This window comes from Furipterus horrens, unplaced genomic scaffold (genome assembly GCF_987537825.1).
Source record: "Furipterus horrens unplaced genomic scaffold, mFurHor1.1.pri manual_scaffold_6, whole genome shotgun sequence".
NCBI lineage: Eukaryota > Metazoa > Chordata > Mammalia > Chiroptera > Furipteridae > Furipterus > Furipterus horrens.
In genome coordinates, this window is record NW_028327176.1 from 23,715,396 (window position 1) to 23,731,203 (window position 15,808).

The 15,808-nt window shown below is 40.3% G+C and overlaps 1 protein-coding gene across 1 annotated transcript in view; it reads right to left on the reverse strand.

Moving 5' to 3' along the window:
• The window catches only part of HNRNPLL (heterogeneous nuclear ribonucleoprotein L like), a 38,587-nt gene extending 23,577 nt beyond the window's left edge, over positions 1–15,010 (reverse strand). The window contains exons 1-2 of the mRNA XM_090281174.1: positions 14,484–15,010; positions 4,649–4,767 (exon numbers count right to left, since the gene is read on the reverse strand). Coding sequence (XP_090137300.1) covers positions 4,649–4,767; positions 14,484–14,672 — 308 coding nt within the window. The 5' untranslated portion in view covers positions 14,673–15,010. The remainder of the gene's footprint in view (positions 1–4,648; positions 4,768–14,483) is intronic.
• Positions 15,011–15,808: the final 798 nt, after the last annotated feature.

A 15,808-nucleotide genomic window follows, 5' to 3' on the forward strand; every position in this document is an offset into this window, starting at 1 on the left:
GGAGAAGTAACTTCAGGTCAGGTCTTGGTGACAACACTGCTTCTCAGTCAGGCATCCAGGACCCACTGCTACACTTTAGAAACTGGCAAAGGATCTATTAATCAAAAACAAAGCACTCTATACCTAGCAAATGATGTAATTTCTTATGAATTCCAGCCTTCTTGTTTATAAAACTTGGAATTATTATCAAAATTACAGTTATACAAACTGCTTGCCTTGCCTGCTTCATCTTTATATCCTCAGAAGCAAGTGGTACATAAGACATGCAATCAACATTTGTTGGTCTATGAGGCTTGTTAGCACTCTCCACCCGTATCATGCAAAATTAAAGAAGAGAATACAGAAACAGTAAGGCCTTGGATTTAAAGATTTACCAACTATAAATACAAAAGTCCTAGGAAAGAAACAGTCCCTTTGTTTTATTATTTTCTACTTTTCAACTGAATTTATTGCAGTGACTGATTAATAAAATTATGTTTCAGGTGTACAATTCTATAACACGTCACCTGTATACTGTACTATGTGTTCATCACCCAAGTCAAGTCTCCTTCCATCATCATTTATCCGTCCTATACCCTCTTCTACCTCCCCCCAACCCCCTTTCCTTCTGGCAATCACCATACTGTTGTCTGTGTCTGAGTTTGTTTTTTTTCTTAATACCTTCACCTTTTTCACCCAGCCCTGCAACCACCCTCCCCTCTGACAGCTATCGGTCTGTTCTCTATGCATCTGCTTCTATTTTGTTGAATTATTTTCTTCATTAGATTCCACATATGAGTGAAATCATATGGTACTTGTCTTTCTCTGACTGGCTTATTTCACTTACCATATGCTCTCTAGGTCCACCCATGCTGTCGCAAAAAGAATACACTAGAAGGAATATACAGTGGGGTAAATGAAGCAGAGGATCAAATCAGCAATTTGGAAGACAAGGTAGCAGGAAATATAGAATCAAAGAAAAAAGAATTTTTTAAAATGAAGATAGTTTAAGGACCCGTTAGGACAACATGAAGCATAACAACATCCACATCACAGGGATACCAGAAGGAAGAGAGAGCAAGGAAGGGATCGAGAATCTATCTGAGGAAATAATGATTGAAAACTTTTCTAACCTGATGGAAAAAAAAAAGACACACAGTTCAGGAAGTACACCAAGTCCCAAACAAGATGAACTCAAAGAGGCTCACACCAGGACACATAATAGTTAAAATGGCAAAGGTTAAAGACAAAGACAGAATCTAAAAAGCAGCAAGAGAAACACAGTTACCTATAAGGGAGCTCTCATAAGACTCAGCTGATTTCTTAACAGAATCATTTCAGGCCAGAAGGAACTGGCATAAAATATTCCAGGTGATGAACACCCAGCAAGACTATCACTTAAAATTGAAGGAGAAATAAAGAGCTTCCCAGACAAGAAAAAGCTAGAGTTCATTACCACCAAACTAGTATTAAAAAAATGTTAAAGGGAGAAGGAAGGGGAGGGGAAGGGAGAAGGGGAGGAGAAGAATAAAGAGGAGGGGAAGAGAAGAAAAAACAGAAGAACACTGTTATAAAAAATAAAGTAGGAATAAATATGTACCTATCAATAATCGCTTTAAATGTAAATGGCTTAAATGCTCTAATCAAAAGACATAGGGTAGCAGAATGGCTAAGAAAACAAGACTCATATACATGCTGTCTACAACAGACCCAGCTCAGAACAAGATACACACAAACTATAAGTAAAGGGATGAAAAAAGATATTTCATCCAAACGGAAATGAAAAAAAAAAGAAAGAAAAATGCTGTGGTAGCAATACTTATCAGACAAATTAGACTTCAAAACAAAGGCCATAACAGGAGACAAAGACGGACACTAGATAATGCTAAAGGGATCAATCCAACACAAGGACATAACTCTGGTAAACATTTATGTACCCAACATAGGAGCACCTAAATATATAAAGTAAATCTTGATGGACATAAAGGGAGAGATCAGCAGTAATACAGTAATAACAGGACTTTAACACCCATTGACAGCAATGGATAGATCTCCAAGACAGAAAACCAACAAGGAAACAGCAGCCTTAAATGACAGATTAGATCAGATGGGTTTAATTGATATCTTCAGAGCATTTCACCACAAAGCACAGGGAACATTTTCTAGGATAAACCACATGTTAGGGCACAAAACAAGAAATTTAAGATTTAAATCATATCAAACACCTTCTCTGACCATAATGGTATGATACTAGAAATCAATTACAAGAAAAAACTGAAAAATACACAAAGACATGGAGGCTAAATAACATGTTGCTAAACAATAAATGGGTTAACAATGAGATCAAGGAAGAAATTTAAAAATACCTCAAAACAAATTTAATTGAGAACGTAACAACCAAAAATCTGTGGGACACAGAAGCAGTCCTAAAAGGGAAATTCATACCATTACAAGCCTATGTCAAGAAACAAAAAAAAAAATCTCAAATAAAAAATCTAACTTTTTTTTTTAATCCTCACCCGAGGATTTTAGAGAAAGGAAAGAGAGAGAGAGACAGAGAGAGACATTGATGTGAGGGAGAAACATTGATCGGTTGCTTCCCGTACATGCCCCGACCAGGGACCCGGAATCAAACCTGCAACCTTTTAGTGTACAGGACAACAGTTCAACCAACTGATTCTTTGAAAAGAAAATTCCCTTCTGAAACACAGACTTCTTGCTGCAGTTCTGAAGTCTTGGATGTACAAAGAAAATAGAAAACCATGAAATCAGGTATATGCTAAAAGAAATTAAAGAAGAATAAATATTTTTCTCACAAACATAAGTTGGTTTAATAGATAAATGACATTACCAAGTAAATATGTTAATAACAGCCTTTGGCTCTTTGAAAACAGAAAACTAATAAAAATTTAAAAATAAATTCTTTATTGGCCTATTATAGATTTGGTCATAGTAAAACTTTCTAAAACTACAAAAAGAAGTGAGCTAGAAGCACAGACTTAAAGAGGTTACCCAGAGAAGTTATAGCATATGAAGACAGAAAAGGGAAAATCAGAATATTGCAGGTATTTTAAGAATGGACTTAAATTGCCTGGAACATAACTTTACCATGGACTAAGTATCAAACAGTACAGAGTCTAAAAATGAACAGCCCATCCAACAGTAACTCAAATTACTCACCAACTTAAACACATAGTTCTATTTCTTTAATCCCAACATTTAGGTCATGGTCATAATTAATATCAAAGTTTCCAATTATATTTGCTCACCAACTTGTTTTTCTGACATTGCTTCAGTATTTCTTGACTATAAGAAAATAACTTTAAAAGCCCTAAATACATAAGAACAAAAGTAAAATAAACCTAAAATAACCATCTGTTTACAACTCCACAGGACAATGCATCTCTTAGAAGGTCCTTATAGTGAATAGAGTTAGTTTAGTGTCAACATGCAAGTTTAAATAAGGCCTAAGGAGTCTACTTCAATACAGAACTCTCCAGACAGACTTAACTTCCAAGATCTACTCCAAATGACTAAGAAGTGATATGGCAATCTGAGTGAGATTTCAAAAAGTGGGTTTTTTTTATGCCCATGTGAATTCTCAATTTGTACCTCCAAGGACATGCAATAGTCAGTGATTTCTGAGGTCAAGTTGAGAGTAACAGGTTTGCCAATGATCTACCTCCCAATGAAGTTACCATAGAAATAAAAAAGATGCCATGTGGAAAATATCACCTAAAATTGCTCCCACTCCTCTGAAGCAATGATTCCTTTCTGTTGGACGGCTCTGATCACTCTCTCACCATGTAGTTATGCATCATCCTTTCAATATGCAAAAACTCCATATTAGTTTTTATAAAACTGAAGCAATCAAGCTATCTCAGCAAATATACTGAAATTTCTCTCCTATTTATATAGTTTGACTTAGTCTGTGTCACTGAGGTCTAAAACAAAAACCCCAAACATATTAATCATGGAAAAAAATATAATAAAAAATCACATCTAGATTATCCATACTAAGAAGAGAACAAACAACCAGGCATACTCCAAAAATAATTTAGAAAGAATTTTTAAGTGTCTCTTTTTGTTAGCAGATTCACTTTTCTAATTATGTTTTCACTTAAGTCAATATTCTTAAGCACAGACAAGTTTGGTACAAGAAAGGAGGAACCTAAATGGACACAAAACACAAGTGGGGACAGGCTAGGATAAAACACTGGCTTCTCGTGATCTGCATAAGAACTCACAGCAACATGCAGCTAAGTAAACAATGCCTACCTTTCATCTACCCACTTCTAGTAGCCAATCCCTGAATTTTCCAAAATATATATATATTTTAAATCAGTATTTAAGTAGCACTAACCACTTAAAACTCTGTCGATGAATGGTGTAATCAACTCATTGGTTTAAAGAAGTGTTTAAGAAGAAATCATGGACTCACATGAAGATCAGATGAAAGCAGCAAATAATCTGTTTTATACACAACCTGGTTGGTGATAATGGCCACGAAAATACATCCATGCATAATCCCAGAAACGTTAAAAGCAAAGAAGTACAGTGAGATGCAAACTTGATATATACAATGGTTAAACATCATGGCGGTAGCAACCAAGCAATGCTTGTTCTACCATACTGCTTTTGATCTGTATGAAGTCTTTATTGTCCTTACCATATTGTCCCAAATTTTTCCAGAGCCTCCACAAGGTCTGCTTCCACCACAGATTCACAGAGTCCTCGAACATGGACAACAGGTGAAACAGAAACTTTATGATGACTTCCACCTGCCTCCTAGAAAGAGAAAATACTTCATAATTAAAAACTTCAAAATTCTAAATTGTATCTTTTAGTAAATTCAACCCTACTGTAAAAAGCAAACAAACAAACAGAAGTGCAATTCACAAATTAGTAAACAGGACCTAAGAGTAAAATCAACAATTAAATGCTTGGCATGAAAATTTTGATTTCTTAAAAGAGAGCATTCTTGAGACTTCTGGTCAAGATGGAGGCATAAGTAAACACAGCTGCCTACTCACACAACCACAGAAAAATTACAACAAAACTACAAAACACAACTATCACCCAGAATCATCAGAAAATCGAGCTGTATGGAAGTCTGACAATCAAGGAACTAAAGAAGTCACAGTTATCCAGACGAGTAGGAGGAGCGCAGATGTCAAGACACAGGACAGTCCCCCATGCACCTGTGGTGGATAAAAATCGAGAGGGATACCTCCAGAGCAAGCGATCCCAGGCCCACACCAGACCACCCAGCCCAGGGTTCCAGGGCCAGGAAGAGAAGATCCCATAACTTCTGGCTGTGAAAACCAGTGAGGGTTGGGATGGCAGAAGAAACTGCAGGATTCTCAGGTGTCTCCTCTTAAAGGGACCGCAGTGGACTTAGGACTTACGCAGACTCACTCCCTCTGAGCTCTAGCACCCAGGCAGTGGCTGGAAGGGCACCAGTGGCACAGAGGAGAAACAAGTATCTGGCATAAGGGTGAGTGCTGGGGGACAGCTTCCTCTGGAAAAACTCTAGAGGCCAGGCAGAGGCCATAGTCCCAGTTCTGGGCACTCTCCCACAACAAGTGAAAGAGCAGCGACACCATAACTGAGACTCCATCAACCTGGTTCACATCGGTGGCCCTGTCCTAGTGATTACCTAAGGCTCCGCCCCATCCAACTTCCCAATGTGCTTTTGTACAATAGGCCACACTACTAATGCAGGGAGTCAAAGCAGCTCCACCTGATACATAGAAACAAACACAGGAAGGTTGCCAAATTGAGGAGGGAAAGTATGGCCCAAATGAAAGAACAGAACAAAACCCCAGAAAAAAAAACTAAACAAAACAGGGATAGCCAACTTATCAGATACAGAGTTCAAAACACTGGCGATCAGTATGCTCAAAGAACTCATTAAGTACAGCAACAATGTAAAGGAAGAAATGAAGGTTACATGAAGTGAAATAAAGAAAAATCCACAGGGAACCATCAGTGGAGGGGAGAAAGCCAGGATTCAAATCAACGATCTGGAACACAAGGAAGAAATAAGCATTCAACCAGAACAAAAAGAAACAATAATCCAAAAAAACAAAGATAGTGTAAGGACCTTCTGGGACATCTCCAAAAGTACCAATAGATGCCAGGAGAAAAGGAAGAGCAAGAAATTGAAAATTTAGTTGAAAAATAACAGAAGAAAACTTCTCTAATTTGGTGAAGGAAATAGATATTCAAGTCCAGGAAGCACAGAGAGTCTCAAACAAGTTAGTCCCAAACAAGCTGGACCCAAAGAGGACCCCCAAAGATACATCATAATTAAAATGCCAACGGTTAACGATAAAGAGAGAATCTTAAAAGCAGCAAGAGAAAAGCAGAAAGTTACCTACAAAGGAGTTCCCATAAGATTATCAGCTGATTTCTCAAAAGAAACTTTGCAGATAGGAAGGGACTGGCAAGAAGAATTCAAAGTGATGAAAAGCAAAGACCTATAACCAAGATTACTCTATCCAGCAAAGCTATCATTTAGAATTGAAGGGCAGATAAAGTGCTTCCCAGACAAGGTAAAGCTAACACCACGCCATTATTACATGAAATGTTAAAGGGACTTATTTAAGAAAAAGAAGATTAAAACTATGAACATCAAAATGGCAACAAATTCACAACTATCAACAATTGAATCTAAAAAGCAAACTAAGCAACAACCAGGACAAAAACAGAATCATAAGCATGGAGATCAGCTGGGTTCTCAACTGGGAGAGGGAAGGGGGGAAATGGGAGAAAAGGTGCAGGGATTAAGAAGTATAGTTCATAGGTACAAAATAGACAGTTAAAAACAGTACAGGAAATGGAAAAGCCAAAGAACTTATATGCATGACCTATGGATATGAACTAAGGTGGGGCTGTTGGAGGGAACTGGTATACTGGGTGGAGGGGGGCAAAGGCAAAAAATTAGGACAACTGTAACAGCATAATCAATAATACATTTTCTTAAATATATGTTTTCAAATTATATTTTCCCTGCCCCCCCCAATTACTTTTCTTAAATCAGTATTTTCTAGGGGAAGAGGCAAAGCCATGGACCACAACCGCTAGGTCAGGTTTTGGTACTCCCCGGCCATCACACCTCCAGACCACTCTGCGTCCACAACCACCGCTGCTTCCCCCACGGGAATGCAGGGGAGATGGGTGGACTTTCCTTAGGCAGGCCAGGCCTGCGCGGTGCACTACACGGGGAGACTTGGAGATGAAAATAAATCTGATTTCTCCTAGGACAGAGACAAGCCCTTGAAGAATATGAAAGGCAAGCAGGAAGTGATCCAAGGCTGCAAAGATGGGGTTATCCAGATAGTGTGGGTCAGAGAGCCAAAGCATCCCCCCAGACTGTGCCTATGGTGCTACTGGGCACCCAGATACCAAATCAGTAAAAGCAACTCTCATCTTTGATGGGGAGCTTCTGAAACTGGAATGACAGGAAGGGCCCCTGGCCCTGAGCCCCTTGTTCCTGAATGTGCCGCCCACGATGCGCGCACGCCAGTCTGTACAGAGTATTTCCTGACGTTCCACTGCCTCTTTGCTCTCCCCTTTCTCTTTGTATGTGTGTTAACCTAAACTATACGCTATAAACCTCGGGCTACTTTTTTCCTTTTGTTTTCCTTTGCGGTGAAGATTCAGTTTCAGTCTTTTGGATCTCAGTTTCCAATTAAGTATTAACAGTAAGTTATGGTTAACTTCAGACTAGGAATTGGATGTGTGGGGGAGGGCGCGAGAATCTTTATTTAATAATTTTTAATTTTTGGATTAAATTTTTTATCTATTATATATTAAACATTCTTGCTGCTGTGCTGCAAAGCTATAGCAGATCTGAGGCGCTGTTGAGGACCAAATTATCTTCAAGTTGAGAGATGTCTTTGGGTTGAATTAAGAGCCCCACCCAAAACTGAAGCAGGGAGTGGCACGCCCTTGCCTCCACTGCCCACCCCACTCTCCCCCTTAAACCCTCTGCCTTTTAAGAGCAAATCATTTTCACTGTGACGTTGGGCACTACCGGTATCTGATCCCCAGCCAGCAGGGACCTCTGAAGTCCTCCTCATGCACTGGCTTTCCTCGCCAACCCCCATCCTGTGGGTTTTTCCTAAGATATTCGGGGCTTTTATAATCTCTTAGCTTTCCAGGTTCCACTTCCTAAATTTTCAGAACTTTAATCGAAAGATAAAATCGAAGGTGCTGTTTGTACCCAGCCACCGTGACAAATCCTTGACAGTTATCTTAAGAAAATGATGCTGGTCACCACGTCTTCAGCATCTTCTGCTTTTTGATGCTCAGTTCCCCCTGCGGATCCTTTTCCTGGCTTTTCCTCCCCCCGCCCCCTCCTTGGCTGCCCCATGTGCTGACTTGGTGAGAGAATTTACTGCTGCCTACCCTCCAGCCCCCCACCCCAGCACCACAAATGGGTTTCAAGTTTTAGTATTGCAATAAAAGTGCTTTACGCTGACTTTTCTAAAAAAATTTTTTTTCTTATATCTACCTATACTATATACTAGTGATAAAAAATCTTAAGTCATTTGTAGAGCTTCTTTTATCTACCTTAAATTTAACTTTTTGAAGCACGATACTATGCATTTAATTTCTTAGTTTGTGAATCAATCAGTAGTAAACACTATATATTAATATATTAATATTAGTTGGTACCCCATCTGTATATTAATAATCATGTTGTCTCCAGCTTCATTAATTTTTTAAAATTCTTTCTCAGACAGAAGCCCAAAGTTGTTTCCACTGCAAATGTTTGGTTATCTAGGCTCTCTCCTGATCTATTTATATATATTATTTAATCAGGCTAGAAATAATATTCCAAGTGAGTACCCAACAAATGAAGGTATGCCTGCAATTTATGTATATATTTTTTCTTTTTTAATTACTCAAGCCTTTCTTTAGGTAAACTGAATCAATTATGGAGGCATTATTCAGTCCCCACAGCAGGCTATAGACTAGTCTAGTTATAACCACTCCAAACTCCCTGTCCCTCAAAGGCTATCTATCTCAAGGACAAACTTTAATAACACCAATCTTAAATGCTAATTTTGACAACTGCAAATTGAAGACCAAGTTCTATTAAAGGGAAGCTTCAATCTAAGAAGAATGAGCAGGACCCATTATCATTTCATACAGAAAAGCAACAATTTACCTCTAAACTCACAAAGGCCAGGTACAATATTCTCAGGCTTTTTTGTTTTCCCAGCATCTCCATGCACAATATGTGCTCAAGAGCCATTGAACTATCTTTTGTGCCCTCCTCCAGTAGGATTAAAAAAGACCAACCTCAAATTCAATAATTCATCCCCCAGCACCAGACACAAAGACCCACTGCCAAGTGATTATCCAGCCTCTCCTTAAACACCTCCAATGACAGGAAACACACTACCTACTGAGACAATCCATTATATTTTTGGAAAATTCTTCATAATATTGCATCCATTTCTGTCTCTCTATAGTTTCCTATCCAAAATGGCATCTAGAGTCAGAGCAACTTTTGAATCTCTGGACACTTACTGGCTCAGTGATCTAAGGCTAGTTACTTAACCTTTCTGAGCTTGTTTCACTATTTAAAAAGGAAGAAGAAAAGAACAATATCCTCACCATGTAAGATTACAATAAATAAGTGAAATATAAAATACAAAATGCCTAGCAGTGCCAGATGTAGTTATTGAATAAAGCTTCATTATTAGCTGGCACCCCTAACCTTAAGTATACTTCTCTCTTCCACATGATAACCTTCAATTACTTACACTGACTTCTTAAATCACACCTTTAAGTTTACTCTTCAGGTTAAATATCCTCCCAAATTCTTCTATCATTCCTCTTATGGTGCAATTTTTAAATGCTCTCTCCATTCTGATAATCTTTTTCTGGATACATTAGAATTTTTCAATGTAGTGTCAAGAAAGAAGTACAGCATTTCCAGATATTTAAGATTATCCCTTCCTTGACTTTGAAGACTTCACATAGACCAAGAACAAACTAGTTTTAAGGGGCAGCTGCAAATATTTCCTAACTCACACTATGCTTAGAGTTTAAGTATATTTTTTTCTTTCTAAATTAAACAATCACATATCTTTACTTGGTCTTTTTCTTTTTAAAGAGAAACAACACAGCAGACCCAAAATATGGGAACCACTTTAATTTTCCTGTCCCAGATTTTTAGGTATATTTGATTGCCCAACAGAGCAAAGATTAAAAAGAAGAGCCATAAGATTCAAATAACTTTTTAAAAAAATAATCTTTTTTTCTCATGTGCTATAAATCCTTTGGTTTTGCCTATCCAAAACCCCTTTCCACTTCTTCTGGATAAACACACACACAAAAAAGAAAAAGCCTGCCCTGGCTGGTGTGGCTCAGTGGATTGAGCACCAGCCTGTGAACCACAGGGTCACCGGTTCAATTCCCAGTCAGGGCACATGCCTGGGTTGCAGGCCAGGTCCCCAGTTGGGGGTGCACAAGAGGCAAACACAGATTGGTGTTTCTCTCCCTCTCTTTCTCCCTCACTTCCCCTTTCTCTAAAAATAAATAAAACCTTTAAAAAGAAAAAAGAAAAAAACCTCTTCAATTCCATATTATTATATTGGTATTCTCAATCACAGTAATGTCTCCACAACTTCTGAGATAGCACAGTGATTAGCTGGGGGAATGAATTGAGAGATAAAAAATGGTTGCTCAGAGATCAATGGGCACTGGGGAACAGAGAATGTCCTGTTTATTTGCTAGTTTTAAGACAGAGCTGAAACATGGAAAGAGACAGAATCAAGTCTCTATGACATCATCTAAATCCCTGCGTCCAGCCATGCCCAAAACTAGTCTACAACTTGGCTTTCCCGGTTGCATTGAGCCAATAAATTCCCTACCCCACCCCCTTTTTGTTCTGCTTAAGTTCACCTGACTTGTTGCTGTGACTGTAACTGCAAGCTTTGAAAGTTATATTCAATTTCAAAGAGAGAAAAAAAACCGCTAAATGATATAGACTCACTGATTTTTAGATACAGCATTTTTTTTTTACTATACTATCACTGAGAACTAACTGCATGTGGCACATCAGGTAGGGGCCGAAGAATTATTTTTGTAATGAGTCAAGAGATCACAGTGATCGTCTACTCTAACCATCTCCCGTGACAGGTAGCAAATTGAGTTCCAAAGCATGTTGATAGCAGAGTCAAGGCACCTGCCTTGCTTGGCCTTATGGCTCTATTAACAGCTCTTTTCACTTTATGCACTAACACGGAGAATTATAACCAAAAGACAGCAATACCTACTGCTTTTCATTTCTTTCCCAAAACTAGGCCTGAAAATCCTGACTTACTGTAGCAGTTTAGCTAAAGGCAATTTTTACTGCTATAGAAGCCTCAAGGATCTGGCACTTACCTTCAGGGCACATATCCTTGAAATGTTTTATTCCCCAGAATATAGTTACTATGTTCACTGTCAAGGCCTCTAAACTTTTCCTGTGGGAGATAAACTGACAAAGTTAACCTCATCTCATCTCCAATCCCATATTCATCCAATAAGCTAAAATAATATTCTTATCATCACTGTAATTTTAGACCATTAAAGTATGATAGTGTATCTTAAATTCAAGCTAGAGCCTCAACATAATATTCCTTATTTGGAAATCCTAGGAGCTACATTTTTATCTTGGCATTTTGCCATCTTAAAAGTTTATTTAATAAACATTGAGAAATAAGTTTTGGCCTCATCATTTACTATTTCCTGTTTACTCACTAGCAGAATAGAGTAAAAGAAAAACTTGAAAGTCTCCAAAATAAATACTCCAAAATTTTTTATTGATAGCAGCCTTTGCAAAAATAGATCTAAACACTATTTACTCTGTAAGAATAAAGTAAATGTGTAACGCATAGCACAAACTTCCATAATCAAGCTTTGTTCAACAATGTATCCCAATGAATCTAAATCACTCAGGGAATTTTTGCTCTTCAAAATCAGTACTGTAAGACTCGAATTTGCAGAATGTCTTATTTCTCATGTCCAAACTATTTAACTCTTTTCTCTTAGTACCTTAAAACATCACGATCATTCACAACAACCAATTCATCTTTAAATTAGGAGCATTTGTAGAAACACTGTTGTTCTTAAATATGTACTCACTTTCCTCTTTAAATCTAGTTAATATGTTAATAAAGCACTCATGAAAATAATTATGAAAAGCCAAACAATGTAAATCTTTGAAGTAATCTTACTTTGCACTTTACAAACTTCCAACTAGGTTTGAAAAGACTGCCTGTCATTGTACCTAATACGCATTTTACTTTTAACAGTTTGACCACAAATGTATTTCTTCTCTGGCTGGGCTGAAGCACCGCTAGGGTTGAGCCAAACCCTTTTCAGTTAGATGAATTACAGTCACTTCTAGATGATGACGCACTAGACAGTAAACTTCAATCCAAAAAATTCCTACCCTAATAGAATTGTATTACGTACAGGTTTCCATAGTTGCAACGATTTCAAAAGAGTACCAAAACTTACATGAAGAAAAATGTTTAAAAACAGAAAAAACAGACACTCATTAGATTCCACAGTGCAATATGGGTTCTATTGTTAAATAAAAGCAACTCACCCTCGCTTAAGGAACCTTAACAGTAGTAGTAAGATAAACAAAAATTTGAATTTATAACTCAATCTGCATATAATAGTTCCTGCCTGGGTCATTTAAAAGCTGCATTATGTTACTGAACTACAAACTTAGGTATGGAGGGCATGTAGTTCAACTTCCACATTTCAGACAAGAGAATTCAGCAGTTTACTAACTTTCCCAAGGTCACACAGATTGTATGCTAGTTAAGATTTCTGACTCTCCCCAAGACCTACCTACTGCTATTTCCACTGCTCGATACAAGCCACTCTGGATATATTAATTATATATTATTTTCTTCCCAGCATCCTACACTACTGGCTTAATGTTTAATGTCTTTTTATTTTTTTATAAACTGATTTAAGTGTCTTTTTTTTTTTTCTTTAAGTGTCTTTCATTTCATGATGCCGCACAAAAACTCAAGCAAGACTTTGGGCAAAAGAAATACACTGATCCAATGCATCTAAATATCACCTACAATATTACTGTTTCCAACTTCTACAATGGAAATGACTTTGAACATTTTCTTTAAAGAAGAAATGCACTTTCTTTATTCACACTTCCAAGTTACATTTTGAATATCCCAAATAGCTAGGCACAAAAATCTAATGTAATATATAGCCATAAGAAAGATACTTTGTTCAGAGGAAGAAGTTCCTTTTTTAAATGTGTTACCACCTTATCTGTCACGTTATCATATCTGTAAACTCTAACAGAAGTTTGGGACTACTGATCAGAATTCAAACAACTAATAGACTTCTAATTTGCCTCTTACCAAAGGTGGAAAACACTCTAATAACATGTGTACAATTTCATCAATCTCTGGCAAAGTTTGCTTTCAAAAAAAGGGAAAAAGCAAAAACAAGGAAACAAAAAAGAAACAAAAAAACAAGGAAAAATGAAATTGCAATTAAAATGTGTTAAATGTTTCAAAGAACATGTAAATCATTAATACAGCTTAATGCACCACAGAAGGGCAGAAACATTTGCTTTGCTTGTTTCCTTCAAATCTCCATTCAACTGAAGCTGAGTTACTGTTTACTGTGGATAAAACGATTTTCACATCCCTCTACCCCCAGCTAACATTTTTGATGAGAGAAACAAGAATCTAGGAACGTGTTTAATGAGTTCCTGGGTTCAGTTCTTCCTCTAGTGGGGCAAATATGGGGAAAAAAACTGTCAATGAAAAACTGACATGATTTTAAGATTTGTTTTATTTGAAAGTAGGGATGTCCTAACACCAATACATTTTTTTCCACACCGAAGAGCTAAAAACTGTATTGAGCAATAATCAGAAAACTAGGTAGCAGAGCATGCACGCCATACCTGCCAAGTAACATTTTTAAGTTAAACCTTCAGGGGAACTAGGGTGTGAGCGCCGGAGCGTAATCAATCATTTGGTTGCGACCCAGGCGAAGAGTTCTCTGCGCAACCGACGCCACCATCCTGTGACCTGCGCGCGGGTGCAGGGGGAAGAGGGGCTGAAAGGAGCGAGTGGGTCGTCCAGATGCCGGCCAGCAGCCGGGAGAGTTAAACTTAACAAAGAGCTCATCGCACAGCAAAGCACCCTGGATCCGAAGCTACGCCTCCCCACCGCCCTCTCCCGCGACCCTCTCCAAGTTCAGGGCCAGCAGCCGACTCGCGCCCGGGCCTGCGGCCAGGCCACGGCCGGATTCGCGATCGGGATGCGGAAAACAGGTAGGGCAAATAATAAGAGCTCCCAAGAGAAGAGCCGGAGCTTCCCGACCCGGTCAGCTCAGTAGTCAAGGGAAACCAGGCGAGAGGGAGGCCCGGAGCCGAGTCCCCGCCACCCGGCCCTGATTCCCGGGCAGCCGCCAGGCGCAGTGGACAGGGCGCCGCGCTTTGTTACCGGCTGTGAGAAGCTCCGGCCGCCGCCATCGCCCCCGCCCCGGGGCGTCGCTTCCCGGCGGTTCTCGCCTTCCTCGGCTGAGTAGTCGATCTCCCCCTCCTCGGTCTTGAGGCGCTTGGCCTGGCTCTCGTACTCCCGATCCTCCTCGTACGTCTCCCTTGGGGAGGAGGAGGAGGAGGAGGAGGACATGGCGGCGGCCGGAGGGACAGGCGGGCCGGCGGGTGGGGGTGGCTGCGTGGTGCGGCCCTCGAGCCCGGGGTCGGTCCCCACCGCGGGCAGCGCGTCTGCAGCGAGGTCTGCGCGGCCGGGCCGTCACCCGGGGCGGCGCGCGCAGGAGCCGGCTGAGTACCGAGAGCGCCCGGGGACGAGGCTCCCGAGCAGCCGCTCCCTGGTACTAAGGAGCCAACATACAGCCTCTCCCCGCTCCTCCGTCTTCGTTCCCAGCCCCAGGGAGCGAATCTAAGGATGGGACGCGACCGTGGCTTCCGGTCTTCCCTCCTCCCCGGATCCGCTGCCCGCCGCCCAGGCCGAGCCTCCGCCTCCGCCCCCGCCTCCGCTGTGGCTGCGCGGGATCGAATCCAGCCGCAGCCCTCGGGAAGCGTTCCTCCCACCCCCAAATCTGGGTCTCGCTCCCTATTGGCAGGGAGAAGAGTCGACCAGGCTTTCAATTGGCTATAAGGGCCGTTGGTCAAAGCCACGGCTTGCCTCGCCTTTCTCCTGGCACCTGAACTCCACCCTGGCCTAACACTCCAGACCGTGCAACGCTCGCCTCGCGCCGTCGGGAAGCGGTTGCGTCCCCGCGGCGGTTAACGCTGTTGGGCTAACCCGAGGCCCTGCGCGGGGTCAGCCCGGGCGGGCAGGCCAGGAGGCCTGCAGAGCTGTTAGAGCTGTTGCTGTTAACCGCCTTAATTTAAGTGCTTTTATTTGTTATGGAGAAAAGAAGGGAAAAAAATCTCTAAAATTCCTGCAGATGTGCCTCGCACAGCCTAAAAGTACAGGGAGAGAGGGGAGAAAACGGTTTTGTACCCCAAAAATAGCCTTCTCTGTATGCCGTGTGCGAAATCTGGTAGAAATGGTGGACTCCCTGCAGCCAACTAGATATTGGAGAACAGCACTCGACATGGACTAAATGCAGCAAGTGCAAGTCTGCAGAAGGTGCCCCACACGGGCGAATGTCAGTTTGATCAGTTAACACTCATTTGTCATCTGGACCATTCTTCTTTTCTGACAATTACAGGGGACTTGTCTGATTAAGTCCCTGCTCTTTTAAACCTTCCATATAAAATTTAATCATCCCAACCCTTCCTTTATGAACGATCTATTTC